The 26,036-nt window shown below is 38.0% G+C and overlaps 1 protein-coding gene across 7 annotated transcripts in view; it reads left to right on the top strand.

Moving 5' to 3' along the window:
• The window catches only part of COL11A1 (collagen type XI alpha 1 chain), a 262,532-nt gene that overhangs the window by 195,525 nt on the left and 40,971 nt on the right, over window positions 1-26,036 (top strand). For all 7 annotated transcript variants that reach the window (XM_075936624.2, XM_014571895.4, XM_075936623.2 and 4 more), the window contains 7 exons: window positions 6,801-6,854; window positions 7,387-7,440; window positions 7,540-7,593; window positions 21,597-21,650; window positions 22,273-22,380; window positions 22,592-22,645; window positions 22,952-23,005. In XM_075936624.2, coding sequence (XP_075792739.2) covers window positions 6,801-6,854; window positions 7,387-7,440; window positions 7,540-7,593; window positions 21,597-21,650; window positions 22,273-22,380; window positions 22,592-22,645; window positions 22,952-23,005 — 432 coding nt within the window. The remainder of the gene's footprint in view (window positions 1-6,800; window positions 6,855-7,386; window positions 7,441-7,539; window positions 7,594-21,596; window positions 21,651-22,272; window positions 22,381-22,591; window positions 22,646-22,951; window positions 23,006-26,036) is intronic.

Genomic DNA, 26,036 nt, shown 5'->3' with positions numbered 1-26,036 from the left:
GAGAGTATTCAAATGAAGCATGGGAAAATGCTAATCCGTACTTCATTTGCATTGCCTCTTGTGGCAAAAGTCATAGTGTAACCGTAGCTTAGATCTGGGCATTTATTAAATAGCATAACAGTTTACCTATCTGCCAAGTTTCAGGTGCACTTGCTATTTCAGTAACTCTAGAACCTGTTTAACCATCGACTTTCAAAATCTTTTTATGCAGTGCATCTTGAACAACATATTGTGCTAATTTAGAGTGTGTTGGCAGGCAGCATGGGATGTAAATCTACAGAACAAGATTTGCTGCAACTTTTTATGTATGACTTAACAAAACTATTTCTACTTTTGAAGGGTATTTCTTGATGTTTTAACATTTCTGAATCAGAGGCTCAGTTAAACATATGATGTGTTGATTATATTTAGGTTTACTTTCAGTATTTACAGTTAGTATTTAAAAGACAATAAATAACCTAACCCTTTACAGTATAGGTATTTTCTGACTTCAAATATTGTTTAAATTAAGAGTGCATTGGAAAGGATTAATACACTTCACTTTCATGTATTTAATTTAGTGAAATAATACATACAAATATGAAATCAATTAGGTTGAGACTTAAATAAATTATTTCTATAAAAGAATTACCTTTGCCTGAATCTTATTTTCCTCTGAGTGAGCTAATCCATGGACCAAGATCACATATATGCTAATAGTAATGAAGTACCACTGACAAATCAAGAGTTCTTTTTATCCACTAATGTGGTTCTCATAGTAACAGTGAACCCATGGAGAATAACAACTTTATCTTTCTTGTTTATAGTATTTCATGATAATCAAATTTCACCAGCTGAAATTAAATTCTACTGGTGCTGCTTATAGCAAGCATTACATCTTAAAAGTCATTTTCATTCACACAGAAAAAGATCTGTGTTAAACTTTTTAATATAGTTATTATGTGAATTTCCACGTTGTTGTTTAAATTTACTAATACTTTAAAAAATAGAAGTGTCTCTTGCAGACAGAAAGGAAAGTCAAGGCAAATGTTGGAAATATGTATGACATATACGAGTCACTTCACACAACACCAATACTCTACCTGATAGTAAGGATGAAATCTTAACCCGGGGAAGTCAGTAGAAGTTTTTCCATTGACCACTTCCTTGGTGTCCATATTTCACCCTATGCATCTCTAAGACTGGGCCCTCACGCAAGACACCTTGGAATCAGCGTGCATAATTTTCTGAAAACATTATCACAGTATTCAGCGGCAGACAAAAAAAAACCTAACAGAATATTAGGAGCCTTTAAGAAAGGTATAGAATTTAAGAACAAAAATTTCATAATGTACATCTAGTTACTCCATCTCAAAAAAGATATTAGAATTGGAAAAGGTGTAGAGAAGGGCAACTGAAGTGATTAAAGGTATGGAACAGCTTTCATATGGTGAAAGGTTAAAAAAGCTGGGACTGTTATTCTTAGAAAAGAGACAACTAAGGGGAGATATGATAGAGATCTATAAAATCATGAATGGTGGGGGGGGGGGGAAGGTGAATAGAAAAATGTTATTTACTCCTTCGCAAAACACCTGAACCATGGTGAATAAAATTAATAGGCTGCAAGCATAGTCAATATACCTGTGAAAAGAAGGTAGGATCAGACTTTGAATTAGAGAAAGAACAAGTCAAAATTTACTCTAGACAAGTTAGTTGTCTTCAAGTCACTGAGGCCAGATGAAATACAACCTAGAATACTCAAGAAGCTGACTGAAGAGAAGTCTGAGCCATTAGCAGTTATCTTTGAAAACTCATGAAAGACTAGTGAGATTCCAGAGAACTAGAAGAGACAAATATGGTGCCAATCTATAAAAAGGGGAATAAAGACAACTCAGACAATTATAGACCAATTAGTTTAACTTCAGGACTTGGAAAGGTAAAATAATAAAACAATGAATTAGCGAATACCTAGAAGATAATAAGGTGTTAAGCAACAGTCAGTGTGGATTTGTTAAGAACAAACCATATCCCAATCTAACTAATAGATGTCTTTGACAAGGTAGCAAGTCTTGTGAGGGGGAAAACACTAAATGTATTATATTTTGTCTTTTTAAGACTTTTGATACTGCTTAGCATTACCTTCTCATGAGCAAACAAAGAGAAATATAGCCTATATGAGATGGAGCTATTAAAAAAGTTGGGTGTATATTTGGTTGGCAAACCATTCCCAGAGAGGATATTTCTGTGATTCACACTCAAGCTATAAAGGCATACTGAGTGTAGTCCTGTTGGGATTGGTCCCGGGTCTAATTATGTTCAATATTTTAAACCAGGGATGGGGAACCTCAAGCTTGGGGGCCATGATAGCAATTATCAATATTTGAGATTGTTACACAGAGGTCGGTGAAAAGTAGTTCTTCATTTCTGATGCGAGGACAAGAAGCAAGGGCATAAATTGCAGCAAATGATGTTTTGGCTGGACATTAGGGAACATTTGTCAGAGTTGTTAAGCCCTAGTGCAAATTGCCTAGAGAAGTTGTAGAATCTCTGACACTGGAATTTTTTAAGATCAGGTAGAAAAATTCCTGCAGCACACTGTCAAAATGCATAACTCATTTTCCAGGGAACATTGTGAAGGCCCAAAGTAAGACTGGGTTCAAAAAAGGATTAGACAAGTTAATGAAGAGCAAGTTCATTTAATGGATGTTAGCCAAAATGATCAGGGCAGAACTCCATGCAAAAGTGGACTTTTGTCGACAAAACTATACCTAAGTCTACAGTACCGCTGAGTTCTGTCGACATAACGTCAACAGAATTCAGCAGTTTTGTCGACACTGGTAAACCTCATTTTACGAGGAATAACATCTTTTGTCGACAGAGTTCTGTTGACAGAAGGCATTATTGCATGTAAACTGTCCTTTGCGTCTACACTGCAACTTGCTTTGTCGACAGAACTGAATGTAGTCTAGACGCTCTTTGTCGACAGAAGCTTTGTCGACAGTATCTGTCAACAAAGCTTCTGTCGACAAAAGCCTGTAGTCTAGACGTACCCTCAGTGTCCCTAAACCTTTGCCAGAAGCTGGGCGAGACAGGGTGAATCCTTGAATAATTGCCACAAGGCGTTCAGTGGTACCTGAAAGACTAACAAATGTTTTAGGTAGTAAGCTTTTGTGAGTTGCAGCTCACTTAGTCAGATGCACAACGTGAAAGTATCAGAGGGCAGGGACATATACCAACATACAGATAAGGGAGTGTTAAAACATTGCTAATGAGGCTAATTTAATAAGGGTAACATCTGGCACTGGCAATTATCAGAAGACAGGATCCTCGGCTAGATGGACCAGTGTTCTGACCCAGTATAACCATATTTATGTTCTTATGCCCTACGGCTATAATTTGGAGTGGGAGGAAGCAAAAGTGGCACTTAAATGTTTAAATCCCATTGGATTTAAGTGCCTTGAAAATGTCTCTTGCAAACATTTAGCAGTGGGCTTAACTTTAATTAATTAGAGGATTGGAACCCAAGTTTGTATTTTAAAAGAAAAATTATAATTTAATAAATCTGAACAACTGAATGAGCTGTTAGTCTCTGTCATGCCAATGAATAATAACTGAGGAGTCACTTAGCATGGTAGCACTGATGTCCTCAGGTTTTTTACACTCACTAATAGAATTGAATGAATAGTTTGCAACTAATAATTCATTTAACATACTTAGCCTCTAGTTCTTGAGGGATATCCATAGGCAGACCATAGTTATCCTGAAGTTATTTGTTATTCACTATTAACTTCATTTTTTGCCCATGTTAAATAAGTTTTAGCATAGGTGCGTAACACTTTGCATGTCAAGTTTTAAAACAGCATGATTTTATACCCAAATTATAATAAACTATGCACTTATAAATGCAGTGAGAGATTTCTAAGGATGGTTTAATACGTTTTTACAGGCAGTACTAATTTCAGCATTACCAACTGAGAAAAGATAATTTAGGGAGACCTTAGTAGCAAAAGCAGAATCATGTACAAAATATTTATTTAACACTCCTCATAGTGAGGGAAAAAATCTTGATATTAAATCATGGGTTGGGCAAATACCAGGCTGGATCCAGTCAACGAGTGTTAGTCCCTGGTGCGTCCCCACCGCTATATTTACCTGCACCCCTACAGGCATCACTGATTGCAGCTCTCATTGGTTTTGGTCACCTTTCCAGGCCAATGGGAGACGCAGGAAGCAGTGTGGACTAAGGCACTGCTTCCAGCCACTCTCATTGGTCAGAAATGGTGTTCTGCGACCAACCAGAGCTTCAATCATTGATACCCATGGAGGCTCAAGTAAATATAGTGGCAGCAGTCCGCCAGGGACCTCCTCTGTCAGGCCACCATCCTTTTAATGCCCATCTTTGTATTAATGGAAAACTGCACCACTAAAGTTATTATCAGTCCAAATATTATGTTGTTTAAATATTATAAATGTATTCAAGACAAAAGCCATGAAGGAAGTTAGAGATTTCAAAACACTCCAATGATAATCATAACTTGCTTGCTGCTTTTAGTTTCTTGAAAATCATGCATGTATAAAGGTAAATGATACCTCTTCCAAAAATAAATAAATGGACAAACAACTCTGTTGGAAGACATCTGGGGGAAATTGCTGTCAGCTATACCTGACATAATAGCATCATAGTTTAAAGTCAAATCTTTCCTATTTCGTAAAATGGAGAATATTTAGCAGCTGAGAATACTGGTTATTGAATACACAATATGACATTGAATTTCCCTTTAGAGACTATCCATCTGAAATGACAGGAGATGATACTTGTTTGTAGAGAACAAGGCTGCAAGTAAAAGAAAAAATGTTGAAATGTCTTCATACTTACTTTAAAACAATGGGGTTGCAAATGCCATATCTTCCTTTGACTGCATTTTCAATATTGAAAAAGAACCCATTATTTTCTAATGCCTTATGAATTTACTGTAGTATTACTGAGTATATGTGCTATTATTCACGGTCACTCTAGTCACCTATTCTGTAGCTGCAGAATTACATGCAATTATTTAACACTGTATTTCGAAAGGTATTATTTCATAGTTTGGCCAGAATATAGTGAGGTTTTGAAGTGATAACAACTCATTATTTTACTATAGTGTATTTTTGAAAGGCATGGTGGAACATTAATTTAGATTAATTACACTATAACCTCTCTTTAACATACACTTCAGGGAATTGCGCATTCAGTAATAAGGAGAGATGTTTTGTTCAGTACAATCAAGTGTTCCATATACAAGTATTTTTAGACTAGAGATATACTGCATCAAAATATTATATGAGAATTTATTACTGTATATCCAAGTATCAACACACATTTGATAAGTTCTTAAATAATTAAAACACGTGTCATTATAACTTGCATCTTAAGTAGTAAGAAGACAAAACTCCATTGATGCTACAGTTCGGCATGCATTGTAATCAATGAATACATTTTAGTATACCTATTACTGTCGGCTATAGCTTTCCATTTTAATGTATCACAGTCTTAACTTTCAAAATAAGCAGGGATTGGAATATAAAAACCAATTGCCTCCCAGCATGAGTTAAAGTTGTCTCCTTCATACTCATTCGATAATGAATATGTAACTGCAACTGATATTTTGTACCACAGGCTATACTGAAAAGAAGCATGTATTTTCTTAAAGTTCAGCACATTTTACTGAGAAACAGGAATCTTTTTTCTAAGGAGTTGAACTTTACATCTGAATTCAGTCAGGATTTTTCTGATTTCTGTACTGTAGAGCATTATGGTCAACATGGTATCCACTACTATAATAAAAGTAGGTATTAGTACCAGGATTCTGGGATGCATTAACAGGAGTATTGTGAGCAAGACACGAGAAGTTATTCTTCCACTCTACTCTGCGTTGATTAGGCCTCCATTGGAGTACTGTGTCCAGTTCTGGGCACAACATTTCAAGAAAGATGTGGAGACATTGCAGAAGGTATAGAGAAGAGCAACAAGAATAATTAAAGGTCTAGAAAACCTGACATATGAGCAAGACTGAAAGAATTGGGCTTGCTTAGTTTAGAAGGCTGAGGGGAAGACATGATAGCAGTTTTCAAGTATCTGAAAGGGTGTTTCAAGGAGGAGAGAGAAAAATTGTTCTTCTTTGTCTCTGATGATAGGGCAAAAAACAGCGGGCTTTAATTGCTGCAAGGGAGGTTTAGGTTGGGCATTAGGAAAAACTTCTTAACTGTCAAGGTGGTTAAACACTGGAATAAAATGCCTAGGGAGGTTGTGCAGCCTCCATTAATGGAGATATTTAAGAGCAAGTTGGATAGACATCAGTCAGGGATGATCCAGACTCTGCTTTGTCCTGCCTTGAGGGCAGGGGAGTGGACTTGATGACTTCTCAAGGTCCCTTCTAGTTCTAGAATCCTATGATTCTGTGCTTCTTGGATAATCTTACATTCAAATTATCCACAGATAAGAAAGATTTGTTGGTTCTTTAGATATATAATTTAGGGAATATGGTCAGTTTTGTATGCTTTCATCCAGATTTTATAATCTGATCCATGCTCGTTATGTATCTCTGGCAGGGTCAGAAATTGGCCATGTCTAGCCCACAGGTAACTCCCCTGTTAAAGGGAACTCTTTTTTAGTGCAAGTGTTCTAGTTTCATACCATGAGCCTTTGGGCCCTCAATAGAGTATGTGTGGAGGTCAGCCTGGAGTTACGCAGTGGGCATACCGAAGCCTACTGTTGTATTTACATCAGTTATTCCAAGTAGTTCACTAACAGTATTTTCTTTTCTCTTTCACATTTTCAGGGTCTACCTGGCCCTCCAGGTGAAAAGGGTGAGAATGGTGATGTTGGTCCAATGGTAAGGTTTTTTTCTTGTTGATCATTGTAAGTGGTAGACAACGTTCTGATTATTAAATTGCTTTATAGCTTGCAATTTGACTATTGCCTGCTTTCCTTGTAAACTTGGGCAAGTCAGTTCACTTCCATGCCCATTTCCAATCTTTAAACAGGAGGGCTTTAATTCTTATTTGCATGATTTACAGGAGACCTATGAGGATTGATTAGGGCAGCACAGCTTATGCCTGTCAGAGAGAGAACAATGCCAGCATTAGAGATTGGTGTTACATCCCGGAGCAGGAGCTTTGGGGCATTGTGCGATAACAATAAATAAATGTGTCTATCGGAATGGAGAAACACAAGGGGCTCCTTATGCTGTCATCCCTATGTGGACTCATGCAAGGGGGAACCACAACCTGGCGCTTTTTCACTCCAAAAATGAAAAACTCTCTGCGTGCAGAATATATCGTTGTTTAATTGACAAAAAAAATCTGTGCTCATATTTATAACCATACAGACTGCAGTTCACATACCATATTTTTTCTCTAATTCAGGGTCCGCCTGGTCCTCCAGGTCCAAGAGGTCCCCAGGGTCCTAATGGAGCTGATGTAAGAAACACATTCTGTATTGTTCATTGGATTCCTTTAAAAAAAACAATAATAAGCAGTGCATGCTAGCTACTTACTTACATGCTTTTATCGTTGTAGGGTCCTCAAGGTCCCCCAGGCTCTATTGGCTCTGTTGGAGGTGTTGGTGACAAGGTAGGAAACCTGGTAATATTGACACATAAAAGGAATTTCTCTGAACTAAGGAGGAGGACATAACATTTTCTTCCTGCTTTTTCTGTGTATATTAAAGATCACAAATATAATTAATTGCCACAATAATCATTAATAGCCCTGTAGATGTATGACTAATATATGATTTGTGTACAATTAGCACCTGAAACCATCCTTGTTAGTTTTTGCACAGCACAAAATGTTCAGCAGTCATGGCTATGAATTAGAGGAAGTGAAATTGCTCATAGAGGAATTAGTTACCAACAACAAGATTGGTGGGCCAAATTGTGCTTATGTATGTCTAAATTGCACATAAGTCAGAGTTTAAACCTACCCTGCCTCATAGCAACACTGCAATTATGCTGAACCAGGGTCTGAGGACCCTGCAGGAGTGGAGAGTTTGAGGACAAATTAAACAGGACTTAGAATCCCAGGCTACTGCTTTGTAGTGTATAGGAAGCATCACTTGATTTGAGTCCCAGTAGTCAGCCAGACTAATCCCACAATTCTATGGGACAACTTCTTTAGTCCTCCCTCTCCCAACAATCTAGAATCCACTCTATTGAAAATGGAAGCCCCTCTCTCTTTGCAAATAGCAGCAGCTCAGGTCAGTGTTAACCCATTTGCGTCTTATCACTGAGCTGCAAGCACAGTATCAGACATCCTCCTGGGTATGCAGTGGAGAGAGTGAACTGATGAAACCTTTTGCAGAATGAGCTGCTTCCTGGTAACATGCAGATGGAGCAGGAAAGTTTTCCCATAGTGCTCCCCAGTCCCAGGATTAGAGCAGCCACATTTCAAGGGGTGGGATTCTGGGGTATGATTATTTTGACTTAGGCGTGCACACTGCAGTGGAGATGCCAGAAGCTTAGGTTTGACCACAGGTTAGAAAAGCCTTTATGTAGGGTTAAAATACAATGTGAATGCTGAAGCCCAGAGTCCAGTAACATGGGTCAGCTGATTAACACGGGTTACATCAGCATAAACTCCAGAGTAATTCTATTGGCTTCTCTGGTGTTTCTTTCATTTTATGCCAGGATAGCTTAGCATACAATTTCCCTCTATATCTGAAATTTTAAAATATTAGATATTATATGCAGTGTCCTTGTAAACTGTGCACTTGGATGGCTACCCAGGAGAGATTCAAATGATGCCCAACAGATTAGTAGAGTACTTACAGATAGAAGCAATCAGCAGCATGTGGTAGTACACATCTGCATATGCTTTGGTGCACATAACAAAATTTATTCCAAGTGTGAATGGAAAAAAATAGAGGTAATGTTGATTATATGATGTATCAATGTTAAACATATTGGTGAGGTGAACTAAATTGGTCCTCAAACATAAGAGAGCTGTATCTTCTACTGAGATAAATCGACAGTGCTACATTGAAGTCAAAGTTGTGATGCTGATTTACACTAGATGAATAACTGGCCCAATATGTAGCATTAGCATGTCAAGATTTTATGGTTAATAGTAAGGACTTCCATCGCCTGCCTCCACAATGTATCTCTTCACTGAACTACATTATAGTCACTCACATTCACATAGGCCAAATGAAAAAAACAGCTATACTCAGAATTCTAGAGACTTCTGTCCACAATAACACAATGTATCTACTCATAAAAAATTAAAGTCAAAAGTAAGATGTAAAAAAGCAGAAATAAAAACATGTGATGAAGAGTTAACATTGATTTGCTGAGACATTATATGTGATTGTTCTTGAATATTTTATTTCCACCGAATTTTGGAAAGACTGATTTATTTGTAACCATGGGTATTTTATGAGCTTTGGTTGATGGATCCTAAAGAAGGAGGAAAGCAAGCAAAAGATATTGATACTCTTTCAGAAGATAATATATATTCTTCCTTATCTCCCTTTTCTTTCCTCCCCTAGGGGATAGCTTAATACATAGGTTCCTTTCTACCCTTGTCCTTTTCTCATCGCAGAGAGCTCAAGCACTTCAGAAGCCATACATAAATTTTGTTGCCTTTCAGCACCATGAGTCCTCCACATATTCTTTTCAGTAAAGTACACGGCTCTCATACCTATAGGTGAAATCCATCACAGCCATACATTCCAAGGCACTAGCTGGAATCGCGGGTCAATCGAATAATTTGTCTTTATTATGGGCAACTTCTTAATTACTCTCGGGAAGCATGCAACTTTATTTCTTTGAGCCCCAGGTATTATTCCTTTACAGAAAGCAAGGTAGCTGTCTCTGCTTACCTTGGATCATTTGTAAAAGTAATAATAATAGTAAAAAATTTACCAAGACACACAATTAATCTTGCAATACCTTGCAAGCTTTTCATTGCTCTGTGCCAACAAACAGATCTTTCTTATGATGCATTTCAATATTGTTGACATCCCCCATAAAACTTAGGTTATGCATCTCTTTTTTTTCTTTCTCTCATTAAAATGAGTTTCTTTCAAACAGCCCTTCTCTCATATTTGGGTCATGTCAGAAGGAATCACTGCTTATCAGTGTGTCCAGGCTATCATCTTAATAGAATCTGCAGACTCTTCATCATTTTTTTATTTATGTCCATGAAATAAATCACTTACCAGTATTCAGGCAGGAGGTGGAGAAAGTACTGCAATGATGTACCATGGGACTAGTGATGATGGCTTGATGGAAAATGTGTCCTACTTTGTGTCCCTTCTTTGTCTTTTGAGGTCAGTGGATTATGCAGTAATTATTCTAGCCAGATAAAAGCACTGGATTTGGATTTTAGACATTGCATATTACTGCTTCTGTTGAGTCTGGAGATATCAATATTTCACTGTTTTCCCTTTTGTTAGGATATTTATTTGGGATATGTCTTTTCCCACCTTCTGGTTATGTCATCATTCTTGCATCTCTAGTGTGTTTTACTAGTAATTGCTAAAATCAAATCAAAACAAAAAAGAACAAACAAAGCAACATGAACTTTTGCATGGTTGCAAGAGTCTATATTCCAATTAATCTCCAAAACATGTGACATTATTCCTTAAATCAGTTTGGCTTTAAAAGGATGCAGAATTTGTCTCTCTGGGATGAGGACCAAAACTATGTTTGAACACTAAAGGTCACAGATATGAGGGAGTGGGTAAATCTAATCATACAGAATTTAAATTTATTCATGTCAGTGGGATACAGAGAACAACACTCACTGCAAAGGAAAACCTTTTTCTTTTGAGGAAAAGTAGATATTTTCTGTAGTAAAAATCTATGGTGGTCTGCATATATATTAGTAGGTATAGCTATGGGGTTTTCTCTCATTAATTTTAAAAGTATATATCTTCAAGTGAGTTGATATTGATTGAACAAAATATCAGATTTACAGACTGGATTTAATAGGAATTTATTAGATTGGGTTTCTCAATTGCTTCTTCTCTAGTAAAGGAAAATCATACCCCCCAATATATTGAAAAATTTAACTTCCTTTTTGATGATTGTCAAGAAAGGGACATCCAGTAATTATGTTACTCACCATTATGTATCCAAGGCCATACTGGTAAGTATAGCTTAGATAATACTGAAATTTCTTGCCAGTAATATTTTTTCTCAAGTATGTTTAGTCATTACTATTTATTTTACCAGTTCACTTTGAGAATAATGCTTCTATCGTATTTCATGCCATGAACATTGCAATTTGTGTTTCTATATCATGCTGCAAAAGATGTTATTTGCTTAGGTAAACTATAGAAAAACCCTAAAAGTTTTTCATAAAAGTGTGTATGAGTAACACAGTAATGGCAAAAGTGAGGTTCATTTGATCATTTAGCTAATCAGCACCATTTTCCAGAGGGATATATTCTGCTATCCTTGCAGTATAAATTCAGTATATTTTTTTTTCATTAGCCAGAGTATTACTATCTCCCAGTTTCTTGTGTAGATATTTAGACAAAAATGTATGTGCAGCAAGACTTTAAGAAGTACATCAATACAGTTTAGTGCCTTTTAAGTTTCTGCTTTGATATAGCTCAGATTTTGTTATATTGTGATTCTGGGTTACTAGCTATTTCTAGCTATTTTCCAGCTAGCTATACCTGAAAAACTTGACATACAAAAGAGAGTGTGGCTGTTTTGTTGTTGTTGTTGTTGTTGTTGTTTTGGGGGGAGGAGGTTCTGAATCAAATATAGAAATCAGAAGCAGGGATCTGTTAAAAACATTTCTAATCTGCTGTCAGTTCAGGACTGTAAAAACATCAGAATAGCCATATTGGGTGAGATCAAAGATCCATCTAGCCTGCTATTCTGTCTTCTCTCAGTGGTCAATACCAGCTGCCCCAGAGGCGATGAACAGAACAGGTAATCGTCAAGTGATCCATCCTCTGTTGCCCATTCCCAGCTTCTGACAAAAAGAGGCTAGGGAGACCATCCCAAGCCATCTTGGCTAATAGCCATTAGTGGACTTATCCTCCATGAATTCATCTACCTCTTTTATGAACCTTGTTGTACTCTTGGCCTTCACAATATCCTCTGGCAAGGAATTCCACAGATTGACTGTATGCTGTGTGAAGAAATGCTTCCTTGTGTTTATTTTAAACCTGCTACCTATTAATTTCATTTGGTGACCCCTAGTTATTGTGTTATAGGAAGGAATAAAAACTCTTTATTCATTTTCTCCACATCAGTTATGATTTTTATACCTCTATCATATCCCGCTTAGTCATGTCTTTTCCAAACTGAGATAACTAAGAGGGGAGATGACAGAAGCCTATGATATCATGACTGGTATGTTTCCTATAATATATAGAGTAAGAGTTGTTAGGAAGGCAGTGACTTTTCAATACTAGTGCTTTTGGACCTCATAATCTAGGTTTGTTCCCATGTAGGTCTTATACTTCCTTTGTTTTTATGACCATATAAGAAAAGCTCACAATTAATCACTTCTTGCCTTTAGATCAGGGTTATTTGGTTCTTTTCATCATGTTGGACATTTCTGCAAGACTGACCATGAGCTGTTGCTTCATCAGCTAAGGAAGGCTCATCAGATGTTCTGAAATGCCCCTTTGTTTTTAAAAGATAGAGGATAACGGTTTAACCCCTTTATAGGATGTGAAATGCAGGATCTGAATCATATTTCTCATACATTATACTTTGTTCAATGAGATTGTTAGCAAGATAATTTCTAAGTTATAATTTAAAATTGAACTGGGTGAAGCACTGGGAAATATAAGTGATGGGATGCCAATCCTTTTTATTAAGAAATTCCTCATTCCATTACTCTTAGTTTTGATCTCTTTTCGCCATCTATATAGTTTTTTTCTTTCTTTGTGTTTATACCTTTCAAACATATAGAAGGTTATAATATCCCTATAGAAATACTATTTGGCCAAACTTATAACTAGTTAATGTTTCCTCGCTCCTCATTTCCTTCATTATATTAATACTTTTTTCCCCATTTCTGAATTTCCTCTCAGAGTTAACATCTTTTGGTTCAGAGGTTCCAGAAATGAATGTCTAGTTTCACTATCATTAAAGACATGACATTGTGTATAGGGAGATTATTACCACCTTGGTCCATAATGTCAAGTCTCTGTACTCAGTATTTAGCTGAAAACTACACTGTTAAGACGTATATCCAAGGTAGTTTCTTCTACTCCTAGAGATAAGTTTTCCTTTATATACCATATGAACCCCTTTCTTCCACGTACATCTGTATTTGTAATCAGGCAGATAACAGTGGAATTGAAATCCTCTAGTCCAGCATCCTTCACTTCTGAGCATCTTAACTGTCTCTATATTTCTTAATTTCATTGTCTTCTGGACTTGTGGGCCCCGACTGTGGCTGCAGTTTGCAAAAAATAAATCCTGGGGTATATTCTGACCTCATTGGGGTCAATGCAAGTTTTGCGTCTGATTTCAATGCAGCAAAGATTTCACCTTTTTTATTTTTACCCAACGTATATCCTCATGACCAAATTATATTCCAGTTAATTTGTAAAAATGGTAACATATTGCTACCCTTGCTCCTTTCCTTCCCTTTCTGATTCTTCTGTACGGTTTTGAGCCCCCATTTACCTTCATACATGAGAATTATCCCACTAGGTTTAATTCATGAATATGAATTTACACTCTGTATCACTGGATATCATTTTCATTTCTCTTATTTTCCATATTATCTGCATTCATGTACAGTGCTTTCAAGTACATTATTTTGCTAGTTTTTTATTTCTTCTAATTACTTATCTTCTGCTTCACTATTCTCAAATTTTAAATACAGACCAAGTTTTTCAGTGAAGACATATTCCTTCTTAATTTAAATTTTACCAGGGCCTGATGAAATGCATCCTAGAAAACCCAAGAGGTTGATAGAAGAGGTATCTAAGCCTTTAACGGTCATCTTTGAAAAGTCATGGAAGACAGGAGAGATTCCAGAAGACTGGAAAAGGGCAAATATAGTGACCCTCTATAAAAAGGGAAATAAAAACAACCAAGGAAATTACAGACCAATCAGTTTAACTTCTGTGCCAGGAAAGATAATGGAGCAAGTAATTAAGGAATTCATCTGCAAATATCTGGAAGAAAATATGATGATAGGTAACAGCCACAATGGATTTGTAAAGAACAAATCATGTCAAACCAATCTGATAACTTTCTTTGATAGGATAACTAGTCTTGTGATTAAGGGAGAAGTGATGGATGTGGTATACTTAGACTTTAGTAAGGCATTTGATACGGTCTTACATGATCTTCTAATTAATAAACTAGGCAAATATAACTTAGATGGGGCTACTATAAAGTGGGTGCATAACTGGCTGGATAACTGTTCTCAGGGAGTAGTTATTAATGGTTCACAATCCTGCTTGAAGGGCAAAAAAAAGTGAGATTCCACAGGGGCCTGTTCAATATCTTCATCAACGATTTAAATGATGGCATAGAGAGTACGCTTATTAAGTTTGCAGATGGTACTAAGCTGGGAGAGGTTGCAACTGCTTTGGAGGTTAGGGTCATAATTCAAAATGATCTTGTCAAACTAGAGAAATGGTCTAAGATAAATAGGATGAAGTTTAATAAGGACAAATGCAAAGTATTCCACTTAGGAAGGAACAATCCATTTCACACGTACCAAATATCTAGGAAGGAGTACTGCAGAAAAGAATCTGGGGTCATAGTGAACCACAAACTAAATATGAGTCAACAGTATGATGCTGTTACAAGAAAAGCAAACATGATTCTGCGATGCATTAACAGGACTGTTGTGAGCAACTCACAGGAAGTCATTCTTCTGCTCTACTCTGCGCTGATTAGGCTTCAGTTGGAGTATCGTGTCCAGTTCTGAGCACAACATTTCAAGAAAGATGTGGAGAAATTGGAGAAGGTCCAGAGAAGAGCAACAGAATGATTAAAGGTCTAGAAAACATGACATATGAGCCAGACTGAAAGAATTGGGCTTGTTTAGTTTAGAAAAGAGAAGGCTGAGGGGGAGATATGATAGTAGTTTTCAAGTCTCTAAAAAGGTGTTACAAGGAGAAGGGAGAAAAATTGTTCTCCTTGGCCTTTGATTATAGGACATGAAGCAAGGAGGTTAAACTGCAGCAAGGAAGATTTAGGTTGGATTTTAGGAAATACTTCATAATTGTCAAGGTGCTTAAACACTGGAATAAATTTCCTGGGGAAGTTGTGGAATCTCCATCACTGGAGATATTTAACAGCAGGTTGGATAGGCATCTATCAGTGATGGTCTAGACAGTGCTTGTTCCTGCCTCGAGAGTAGGAAACTGGACTTGATGACCTCTCGAGGTCCCTTACAGTTCTAGTTTTCTATGATTATATGATAATGAGCTCAAATGGTTTTTTGAAATCAGAGAATTATTCTGCCAAAAGAAGTCTATGCTGTGTGAATCATTTATACTCAGATGTTGTTCCAGAAATGGCAACATTGTTCACCCTACAAAACTAAGCATGTCTTTTCCTTTTCTTCTTTATATTTTCTTTCAGTGGTGTTTAATGCATAAGCATGCTTTGCCCTTATGGTCCCCTTCCGGGCAGGCTCATCATTCTAGATAATATGATTCACAGTTACTTGTAAAGTATGGAAGAATATTTTGGTATCCTTCATGTTACTATTGAGGAGTGACGCACACTATTTGATCATATTCATATTTGTGTGTCTGGACTTTAAGGAGATATTCAATTGTTAATGCAAGTGTTTCTAAGGTCCCTTTATCTATTAGCAAAATATACATTTTTATCATATTTAATGCTATGTGTTTTTAACCACATTGTTTATTCCTCCACTATACATACAAAATATTGGCCAAAATGATCAAAGGCATCTTCTGCACAAATGTGCATGTAATATTACATTATTAATTTTTGTAGCCTCTCTGGAATGGTGAGATTCTCCATTACACTCAAGCATAACTACTTGAAAACAAACTTCTCCCCAAAGTGTACTCTCTTTGTGCTGCTTATAATTAGAAAAAAGAATTAGAACAGAACCTACTAATATATTTTGAATTGGTAAGGTAAGGCTATATGCCAGAGTACTTAGTGGGGAAAGAATGATAAACCGCATGTAAAATATGCATGCAGCTTGTTGCCAATATACTTAATTGGAAAGTGTAATGCCCTATCTTCAAAAGTACTCTTATAAATCCATTCTTTTTAATCTATAATATGACATTAGGGCCTGATTTTCAGAGGTGATTTTCTTACTGCTTCCAGTTGAAGTTGGAAATGCTCAGCACTTCTGGAAATTTGTCCTTAGCTGTTTGCCAGGGTCCACATTAAATTTATAGTAGAACCTCAGAGTTAAGAACAGCTTGGGAATGGAAGTCACTCAAAGTTCTGAAATGTTTATAACTCGGAACAAAACATTACAGTTGTTCTTTCTAAAGTTTACAGCTGAACATTGACTTAATACAGCTGTGAAACTTAATACAGTACGTGGACAAAATATGCTGCCTTTACCTATTTTAATCTCAATGAAATAAGCACAAAACAGTTTCCTATCAATTTTTAAAAACTTTTCCTTTATTTTTTGTAGTAGTGTATTGTAACACAGTATTGTACTGCATTTACCTTTTCATTTTATTTTATTTTTGTCTTTGCTGCTGCTGGATTGCTCACTTCCATTTCCAAATGAGGTCTGTGGCTGACTGGTCACTTCATAATTCCTGTGTTAATAAATCAAAGGCTTTATTGTACTCTTTAACAAGTATATTATTTTAAATGCCAGTCTGAATTTGGAAAATCCGTGAGTTTGCTAGCAGAAAAATAAAACAGAAATAAATACAAATAGTACACAAATGTCCCTTCTAAATGTTCCACCAAAAATAAACACAGGATGCTAGTGGAGGTGTGTTTGTGGTCTTGGGTGTCATTAGTCAATACTCTTATGTACTGCACTCAACATCTGTGAAAAGTAACATAAGTGTTACAAATTCCTATTTAATAAAGTACAAACATAATGTAATAAAAGGATGTGCACACACTGAATGCTGTGCCATCATCCCTCTATTAATTATGCCTTTTAGTACTGTGTGGAACAGGCAGAATCAGTGAATAGCAGTAACAGTGCAAAGATGGGGGATGTGTAGAGTAATATGCCGTTCTGAGATTTCTACCTCCCATTTAGCACAAAGATTTTCAAACTGGCGCAGTTCCAAACTGTAGCCTGTCTCCTATCATGTGCCAGTAGGTGGGACCTGCCTGGCCTGCTTGGGCCTCTAGCCCTCTGCACTGTGAGAGCCAGTGAGCTGGCTGGCTGTCCAACAGCCCTTCCTGCCCTTCTCCCTAAGCCATTCCATTTTTGCATGGCCAGGCACTCCCCATGCCAGGAAAGTGGCACAAACCCAAGTCATGCCCTGATGTGTTCTTGCCTCTCCCCTAAAGAAGTCTGGCCTCAGACAGCAGAGTCCAACTGCCAGGAGACCTTCTGACGTCTCTCACCAAATGGTGCCTTAGTGCTCCTGGCTCTGCTGCTGCTCCTCATCCCAGAGATGATGGTGGGACAGTCAGATATGAACGAGAACCTTTAAGTTGTGCCCTCCCCACCTTCAAGTGTGACACGTTGTCTCCGGTGCATGGTGCAAATTACAGGTGTCAATGCACCAAAGGAAAGCTAACATCATCAATTTTATTTCTGTTATTGTATCTCAGAATCCTATTCTTTTGAGTTCTTTTGAGAAAGCTGAAACAAACACTGTGCTCTGTGAAGTCGTTTGAACTCTAGCAATACGTTCCTGCACAGGATCTGGTCCTTAATTAATAACTATGCATTACTGATCTCTCCACACACTATAAGATTTATCCTGGAATTAGAACAATTTTGTTCCCATAGGATCAAATTCACTCTCCCCCCCAGACCTGCCGCCACGACCCAGGCTGAGGGTCAGCACAGGATCTGTGTATCACTTAAGATCATGTAATTAAGGGCTGAATACAGCTCCATAAATGTTACCTTGTTTAGTGGCTATCTCTGGAGCTGATCTTACTTCTCTCTTCATAATAACCTTTTGATAATAACCTTAGACATTTCTATATGAGGAATACAGAGAAACAAGACAGTGATTAACATCCCTAGACATTGACTGTCATTCAGAGTTGGTGTTTCAATATTTTCACAAACTTATAAAAACCAATAGCAATATTCTGCATCATAACCAAAAGGTGGCAGCCTTCTATTCAGTATAGTTTTGCTATTCTATACTTTCCAGAATTGTTTTATAAAGTTGATTATAAAGAAAATTACTTAAAATGGGGATCTTTAGTCTTATACAAATTACTTGTCATGATTAATGGGAATAAAATTTCAGATTTAACCACATCCTTGGTGCTATATTACTCATTGAAACATAGGGAAAACCCTCCATTGTCCGTATAGAGATCTTGTTAAGAAAAGCTTCCTGTCAGATTTTGCCTGAGTAAAATCTGATTAAAGGCCTGCAGTACTTAGAGATGAAATATATTGATTAGATCAACAAATCTTTTTCTTGCAAGAGAAGGAGAGATTTCCCACGTGCAGAATGAATCAGATACTGAATTGATACCACCCTTGGGATTAGCCAAAAGGCAGAGAATAAATGTTTTCATTAACAAATAATACCATATTGATTATTAATTTAACATTGGAGATAGAGCTCTGCATGCTCTAAATATATATCTAGAGCCAGATAAAGCCGTCTTGCTCCACTGTCGATAAACATCTGTGTGAAACAGACATACATTTTCACACCATTTTATGTTTTGCAGCATGAGCTAGCTCTACTATCAGATAAAATACAGAGGCTGCATCTTATTCTACAAAACATTAGATGGTGGAAAGGTCAAACTTGTTTATGGCTTTATATAATCTTTACACACGACCAGATAATAGCTGGCACTTACACAGATGCACCGAGATGGAGAACTCACAAAAAGCTTTCTTACCTTTTCAAGGCCCACTTATTGGCCAATCACGACATCAAGCCAAGATCACTTAAAAGTGCAATACTTGTGCTCTTGATGTGTCCCTAAAGACATCTCAAAGAGAACAGGGAGGGATTCTACCCCATCCTGTCTTATAGACAGGCTCACTGATGGAAGGAAGGAGAAGAACAAACTGTATTGTCATAATTACACACTGGGAAACTCAGTGAGGAACTGTGCTGGACCAAGAGCTTGACAGGAACAACTGAGCCCTTGATTAGCATCCTTATGCAACCCTCTAAATGAAACCTTGATGTTGCAGTTTGATTCATTCAGGCAAACCCTTATATCAGCAGTCTTATTAAAGTTAATAGGTCTACGTGGTGCGAATCAGGCTGCTTAATATTCTTACAAGTTGTTAGAATCCCATATTTTGGCCTTTTTACATCTTCTATACATTTATCAATTTTTCACATGACTGAATAACCCAAGGAAAAGCTGATCTCTTTGCTAACTCAGGGTATGTCTACACTACCACCCTAATTCGAACTAGGGTGGTAATGTAGGCAACCGGAGTTGCAAATGAAGCCCGGGATTTGAATTTCCCGGGCTTCATTTGCATAAAGCTGGGTGCCGCCATTTTTAAATGTCCGCTAGTGCGGACTGCGTGCCGCGCGGCTACACACGGCACGGACTAGGTAGTTAGAACTAGGCTTCCTAGTCCGAACTACAGTTTCTCCTCGTGAAGCGTGAAACGTGAAATGTCTTTAGGGACACGTGAAACGAGGAGTAACGGTAGTTCGGACTAGGAAGCTATGTGTAGCCGCGCGGCACGGAGTCCACACTAGTGGACATTTAAAAATGGCGGCGCCTGGCTTTATGCAAATGAAGCCCGGGAAATTCAAATCCCGGGCTTCATTTGCAACTCCGGTTGCCTACATTACCACCGTAGTTCGAACTAGGGTGGTAGTGTAGACATACCCTCAGAGACTTGTTCAAATTCTCCCTACCTACATAAATCTAACCTTATGTTTATAAGCATGTACAGAGAAACAATATTAATGACTGGTAGCTGTGTTAGTCTATTTCAGCAAAAACAACAAGAAGTCCAGTGGCACTTTAAAGACTAACAGATTTATTAGGGTATTAGATGTACAATCTTTGCAGAGAACAAGATAGTAAAAATTGGAACATTCCCTGGAAAACACATTTTAAATCAAGCCTATTAAACGGAACTATTCAGAATATTTTATTTAAAAAAAATAGTATAAATGTTGCATTGCAGAAGCCCATTTATTCGTAAGTACCTAAAAAGATCATTACTACTAATAAAACAACAAGATTTTAGATGGCTGCAAAATTAGAGTAAACAAGAATTCAGAAACACTATACTTTCAAAAGGAAGATTCACCAAGGGCATTTTAAAGTTGTTTCTGAGGAGCTGAGGAACTGAAAATAATCTAATTGGTTCTCTAATAGTCAACAGAATAGTATAATTTTTCTCTTGGAGGGCAAGGTACTGTACATAGTGGTTTTAAATAATGTATTTCAGCTTTACTACTGGAGAATATTGAGAACATTTTTAGTTTTACATTAAAAAAATCCGAGCAGGCAAATGTCAGTAATCCCAAACATTAACAGTTAAATTGAGAAATCCTGTAAGTAAAAATATATATTTCTTACTTGAACTCTTACCAACAGTTATAAAGTAGGTTCTGCTATGTATTCAGAGAGTAGTAAATTCAGGACACTTTTACCAAAGAAACATTTTAGTAACAAGCTACTTTTGTATGAAGTTTATTTAACAGTCTAGTGAGCTAGAAAATAATCACTCATAACTACACTTTAAAAGGAGTGTCAGAAAAGAAAGACCTGACATGTCCAGTACTGTGCATTGGCTCAAAAAGAGAATAAATTAATGTAAATGTTCACTTACTACTTTGTAATCTTTGACTATGAGCAGATTGTTTATATATGGTGTTCTCTTACAAGCCATTTAGTTTACTTAACAGTTCCCATTACTGATAAAACATCTAGGGTACGTCTAGACTACACCTCTCGACAGAGAGATGTAGATTAGGCACTTCAAAATTGCTAATGAAGCAGGGATTTAAATATCCCGCACTTCATTAGCACAAACATGGCCACCGCCTTTTTCGACACTAGTGCTAATGTCTAAAATTATTTCAATGTTCATTTAATTTCTAAATCTAACGATGTGCGTCAGATATATACCTTGCAAAAACAAAGATGTAGATGACCAGTATATATACTTGACTTCACCCTCTACGAAGAAAAGTGACAAAAAAGGAGACAACTCAACAGGTTGTTTTTAAAAGAGACATAGAGAAGTTTAATATCCCGTTTGCATTGAAAGTTGAGTTTGTGCCTTTGATAATCTTCCTATAAATTGTTAATGCTCTGATTCTGCAAAAAACACATGTGAGTGACTCAGTGCAGCAGAGCAGTCTCATTGGGTACAACAGGACTACTTACATGAGTACTGTTACTCATACGCAACTCTTCTGGCAGGTTCTGATAGCCAAGTTTTAAAACTATAAGGGAAGTCATAATAATGCAGGTAAATGCAAAGATAAACGTATCAGTATGACGTTAATTTGCCCTCGTTTTTTATAGGGCGAGCCGGGGGAAGCTGGTAATCCTGGACCTCCTGGAGAGACTGGCCCAGGAGTGAGTATTGGGTTTTGTTTGTTTATTTTAATTAGTATTATTCTATTAAAATAAAGTGCTTACTGAAAACTTATGTTAAGGGAATTTCAAGTTCTGTGCAATCAGAGTCTTCATACAGGTGGAATCTCAGATGTTTTCTTCATATTTTCTTCATGTCTGTGAAATACAAACTGCTTTCAGCTAGAGCCCACATCTTGTAAAATAAAACTGGAAGACAAAATGAATCTTACCCTTGTGTGAGAGAACATTTATTTCTTCCTCTACATGCTTATCATGCATTTTACAATCAAGTTTATGTATTTTATCAATACATTTCTTCCAGCTAGATTTGTATCTGTTTGTTAGTGAAAAGTTCATTTCAAACTAGAGATGGGTCTGAATGTCATTATCTTCATGCTGATGTGGATCTGAAATTGTCTTGAGTTCTGTGAGTGTTCGAGTCTGGGGGTTGGTTTGGATCCCATTTCTATTTCAAGGACAAGCTTTTATGATACAATTTGACAAGTAACATCTCAAAATTTAAAAAGCATCTTTTTCACTCTCATCAACTTGTAAATCTTCCTTCTCTTACATATTAAGGATGTACAGTTCCAGAAAGCCAATATTTTTCTATTGTTTACAGGGACCGAAAGGTGAAAGGGGAGAAAAAGGTGAGGCTGGTCCACCTGGGGCTGCTGGACCTCCTGGTGCTAAAGGACCTCCAGGTGATGATGGGCCTAAGGGTAATCCAGTAAGTGAGCCTACTAATTTAAAAATAAGGTCATCTGTGTAAAATATTATTGCACCAAACAGCATGTCATTTTATTTACACTTTTATAGGACTCAATATGCATTTCTGGAGTGTGTACAATCCTGCTTTTCTAACTGGAATACTTTGTAAAGACTTAAAAAATACTTGCTGGTGTCTGACTTCTGCTTTGATTTCTTTCCCATTTGTGTAGGGACCTGTTGGTTTCCCTGGTGATCCTGGTCCCCCTGGTGAACCTGGCCCTGCTGTAAGTATCCCTGCAAACCAGATATAGGGCCTAATCTTGGTTCCCACTGAAGACAAAGGTAAAACTTTCCTTTACTTCAATGGGAAAGAGATCTCTCTTGGAAGAACTATTTTTCCAATTGCTTTTGATTTTAGAATCTTAAAATTAATTAATTCAACTAAAACTTCATAGTAGTAAGTTTTCAAGGAAATATCCTAGTGAAGAATAATACAGATACAGTTCTGGGTCAAACAGTTCTGGGTCAAATGTTTTTTGCAAAAATAAACCGATTTAAGTTTTGTGACCGTCTCTTCGGGATTTCTTTAGGGTCAAGATGGTACTGGTGGCGAGAAAGGAGAAGATGGTGATCCTGGTCAACCTGTAAGTAAGATGTCTTTGACATTTTTATTTTTGTTTGTGCTTTGTATTTCTCCATTTTGAGAAAGCAGCTTCTGCTAAATAAGTTGAAAGGATCAAGCTTTCTGTAAATGCAAATATTTTCAAAAATATTTCTAAATACATTCTTCTTTACAGTTCACTGAATATTGTAAATTAATTTCCACACAGAGCCCAGATCATATTATGTTTTTGTGCATGATTGTGGTGCCATTTTTTTTCAAATGTGGACACATGAATTTGGTAACATTAAGCAATAAAAATGGAGTCATACCATCAGAGGGAGCAATAGTTATATAACTTCCATCAGTTTGGCCTAAGAAACTAAGAAAGAGACTAAGAAATTACTTTTAAAATCTTAGTTGATCGTGCCAAATTGCATATCAAATGGTTCAGTCCTAGAATGTTAGCCAATAGGTCTCATGGTATTGCCATTTCGTGAGTCTATTCAGTTATCAATGCATGAGAGATTTAGACATATAAATGCCATTTATGGCAATCATCTCATTAGTGCTAATGGGAACCTAATAGAAATATTCTGCGTACTAAGCTAAGTGGAGTAATCAGGACAAGGGGTGGATGGGAGAAATTCCTAATTAATGTTGCTTTTAAATGATACTTCTAGACTTATGTTACATTTGTACTGATGAATTAGTCTGAAAATATATTTTAAAAAATCTGTATGTTATTTATGAGGGTTGTAACCACCTACTTAGAGTGATTATAAATTGAGCCAGAAAAGCTAAATGAATTATTTGCATCAGTCTTCACTGCAGCTGTTCTAAGGGCAGTTCCCACAGCGGGGCCATTCTTTTAAAGTGACAAATCTAAGGAACTGTCCTAGACTGTCAGTAGATGAGATTTTGGAACAAACTGATAAATGAAACAGTAATAAGTCTCCAGAACCAGATGCTGTTCACCTGAGAATTCTGAGAAACTCAATCATGAAATTTTAGAACTAGCAAATGTGTATTTAAATCAGCTTCTGTACCAGATGACTGAAGGATACCTAATGTGATATTTTTTTAAAAGGCTCCAGAGTCAATCCTGGCAATTACATTTGGTCTAGCCAGTACCAAGCAAAGTGTCCTGAATCTATAATAGAGAAAAGAATTATGAGGTCTATAGAAGAACACAATTTGTTGAGGAAAGAGCCAATAGGGTTTTTGTAAAGGGAAATCGTGCCTCACCAATCCATTAGAATTCTCTGAGCAGGTAAATAATTATGTGTGTAAGGGTGAACCAGTGAATATAGTATACAGGCAATCCCCGGGTTACGTACAAGATAGGGACTGTAGGTTTGTTCTTAAGTTGAATCTGTATGTAAGTCGGAACTGGCGTCCAGATTCAGCCGCTGCTGAAACTGACCAATGGCTGACTACAGGAAGCCTGAGGCAGAGTTGCTCTACCCTGGGCTTCCTGGAATCAGCTGTTGATCAGTCTCAACAGCAGCTGAATCGGGACGCCAGTTCCGACTTACATACAGATTCAACTTAAGAACCCCAGGCGTCCCCAAGTCAACTGCTGCTGAAACTGATCAGTGGCTGATTCCAGGAAGCCCGGGACAGAGAAACTCTGCCTCAGGCTTCCTGTAGTCAGCTGCTGGTCAGTTTCAGCAGCCACTGACTTGGGGATGCCTGGGGCAGAGCAGCTGGGGTGCTGCTGGGTTGCTCCAGTAGCGCCGCTTCTTGGTGCTACTGGACCAACCCTGCAGCACCCCAGCTGCTCTGCTCCAGGCGTCCTGATTCAGCCGCTGCTGAAACTGACCAGCAGCGGCTGAATCAGGATGCCTGGGGCAGAGCAGCTGGGGTGCTGCCGGGTTGGTCCAGTAGCGCCGAGAGCGGTGCTGTGGGACCGACCGGCAGCCCCCAGCTGCTCTACCACAGGCGTCCCGAGAAAAGCCTGGTCTGCGGGGGAGGGGGTGCACTAGCTGCCCCTTCCCCCCCCAGCAGACCAGGGAGATGCGGGCAGCGGGACCGAGACGTGCCGCGGTCCCACCGCCCCAGTCCTCCGCGTCTCCCTGGTCTGCTGCCCCCCCCCCCCCCAGCAGACCAGGGAGACACGGAGCAAAGCCGCGGAGGACCCGGGTGGGGGGACCGCCCAGACGCGCCGCGGTCCCACTGCCCGGGTCCTCCGCGGCTTTGCTCCACGTCTCCCTGGTCTGCTGGCGGCCGCCCCCCCAGCAGACCAGGGAGACGTGGAGCAGCTTTTCTCACCCCAGAGGATGCGGGCGGGCAGACCGCGGCGCATCTGGGTGGTCCTGCCGCCCGCGACCTCCAGGGCGAGAAAAGCCCGTTCGTAAGTGCGGATCCGACATAAGTCGGATCCGTGTAACCCGGGGACTGCCTGTACTTGGCAGGCAGCCTTTGACAAGGTTTCTCACCAATGATTCTTGAGTGAAGTAAGCTATCATGGAATAAGAGAAGTCCTGTTATGGATCAGTAATTGATCAAAACAAAGAGTAGGAACAAATGATCAGTTTTCAGAATGGAGAGAGATAAATAGCAGGGTACCCAGGAATCTGTACTGGGATCACAGCTATTCAACATATTTATTGATGATCTAGAAAAAGAGGTAAGCAGTGAGTGGCAAAATTTGTGGACAATACAAATTTACTAAAGATGCTTAAGTCCAAAGCAGACTGAAAAGAGTTACAAAAGGATTAGAGAAAACTGGGTGATTGGGCAACAAAATGGCACATTAAATTTAATGTTCATAAATGAAAAGTAACGCACATTAGAAAACAAAATCTCAATTGTACATACAAAATGATGGACTCTAAATTATCTGCCACCATTCAAGAATCATTGTAGACTCGCTGTGGATAATTCTCCCAAAATCATCCATTCAGTGTGCAGCAGTGGTCAAGAAAGCTAAGAGAATATTAGAAGCAATTAGAAAAGGGATTTATAATAGGAGAGTAAATACCATAATACAAGTATATAGATCCATGGTACGTCCACAACTTGAATACTGAATGCACTGCTGGTCACCCCATCTCAAAAAAGATATAGTT

This window comes from Pelodiscus sinensis, chromosome 9, assembly GCF_052426305.1.
Source record: "Pelodiscus sinensis isolate ZL-2025 chromosome 9, ASM5242630v1, whole genome shotgun sequence".
Classification (NCBI taxonomy): Eukaryota; Metazoa; Chordata; order Testudines; family Trionychidae; genus Pelodiscus; species Pelodiscus sinensis.
Note: the sequence above shows the minus strand (reverse complement) of the source record. Positions and strands in the feature narration are given on the sequence as shown.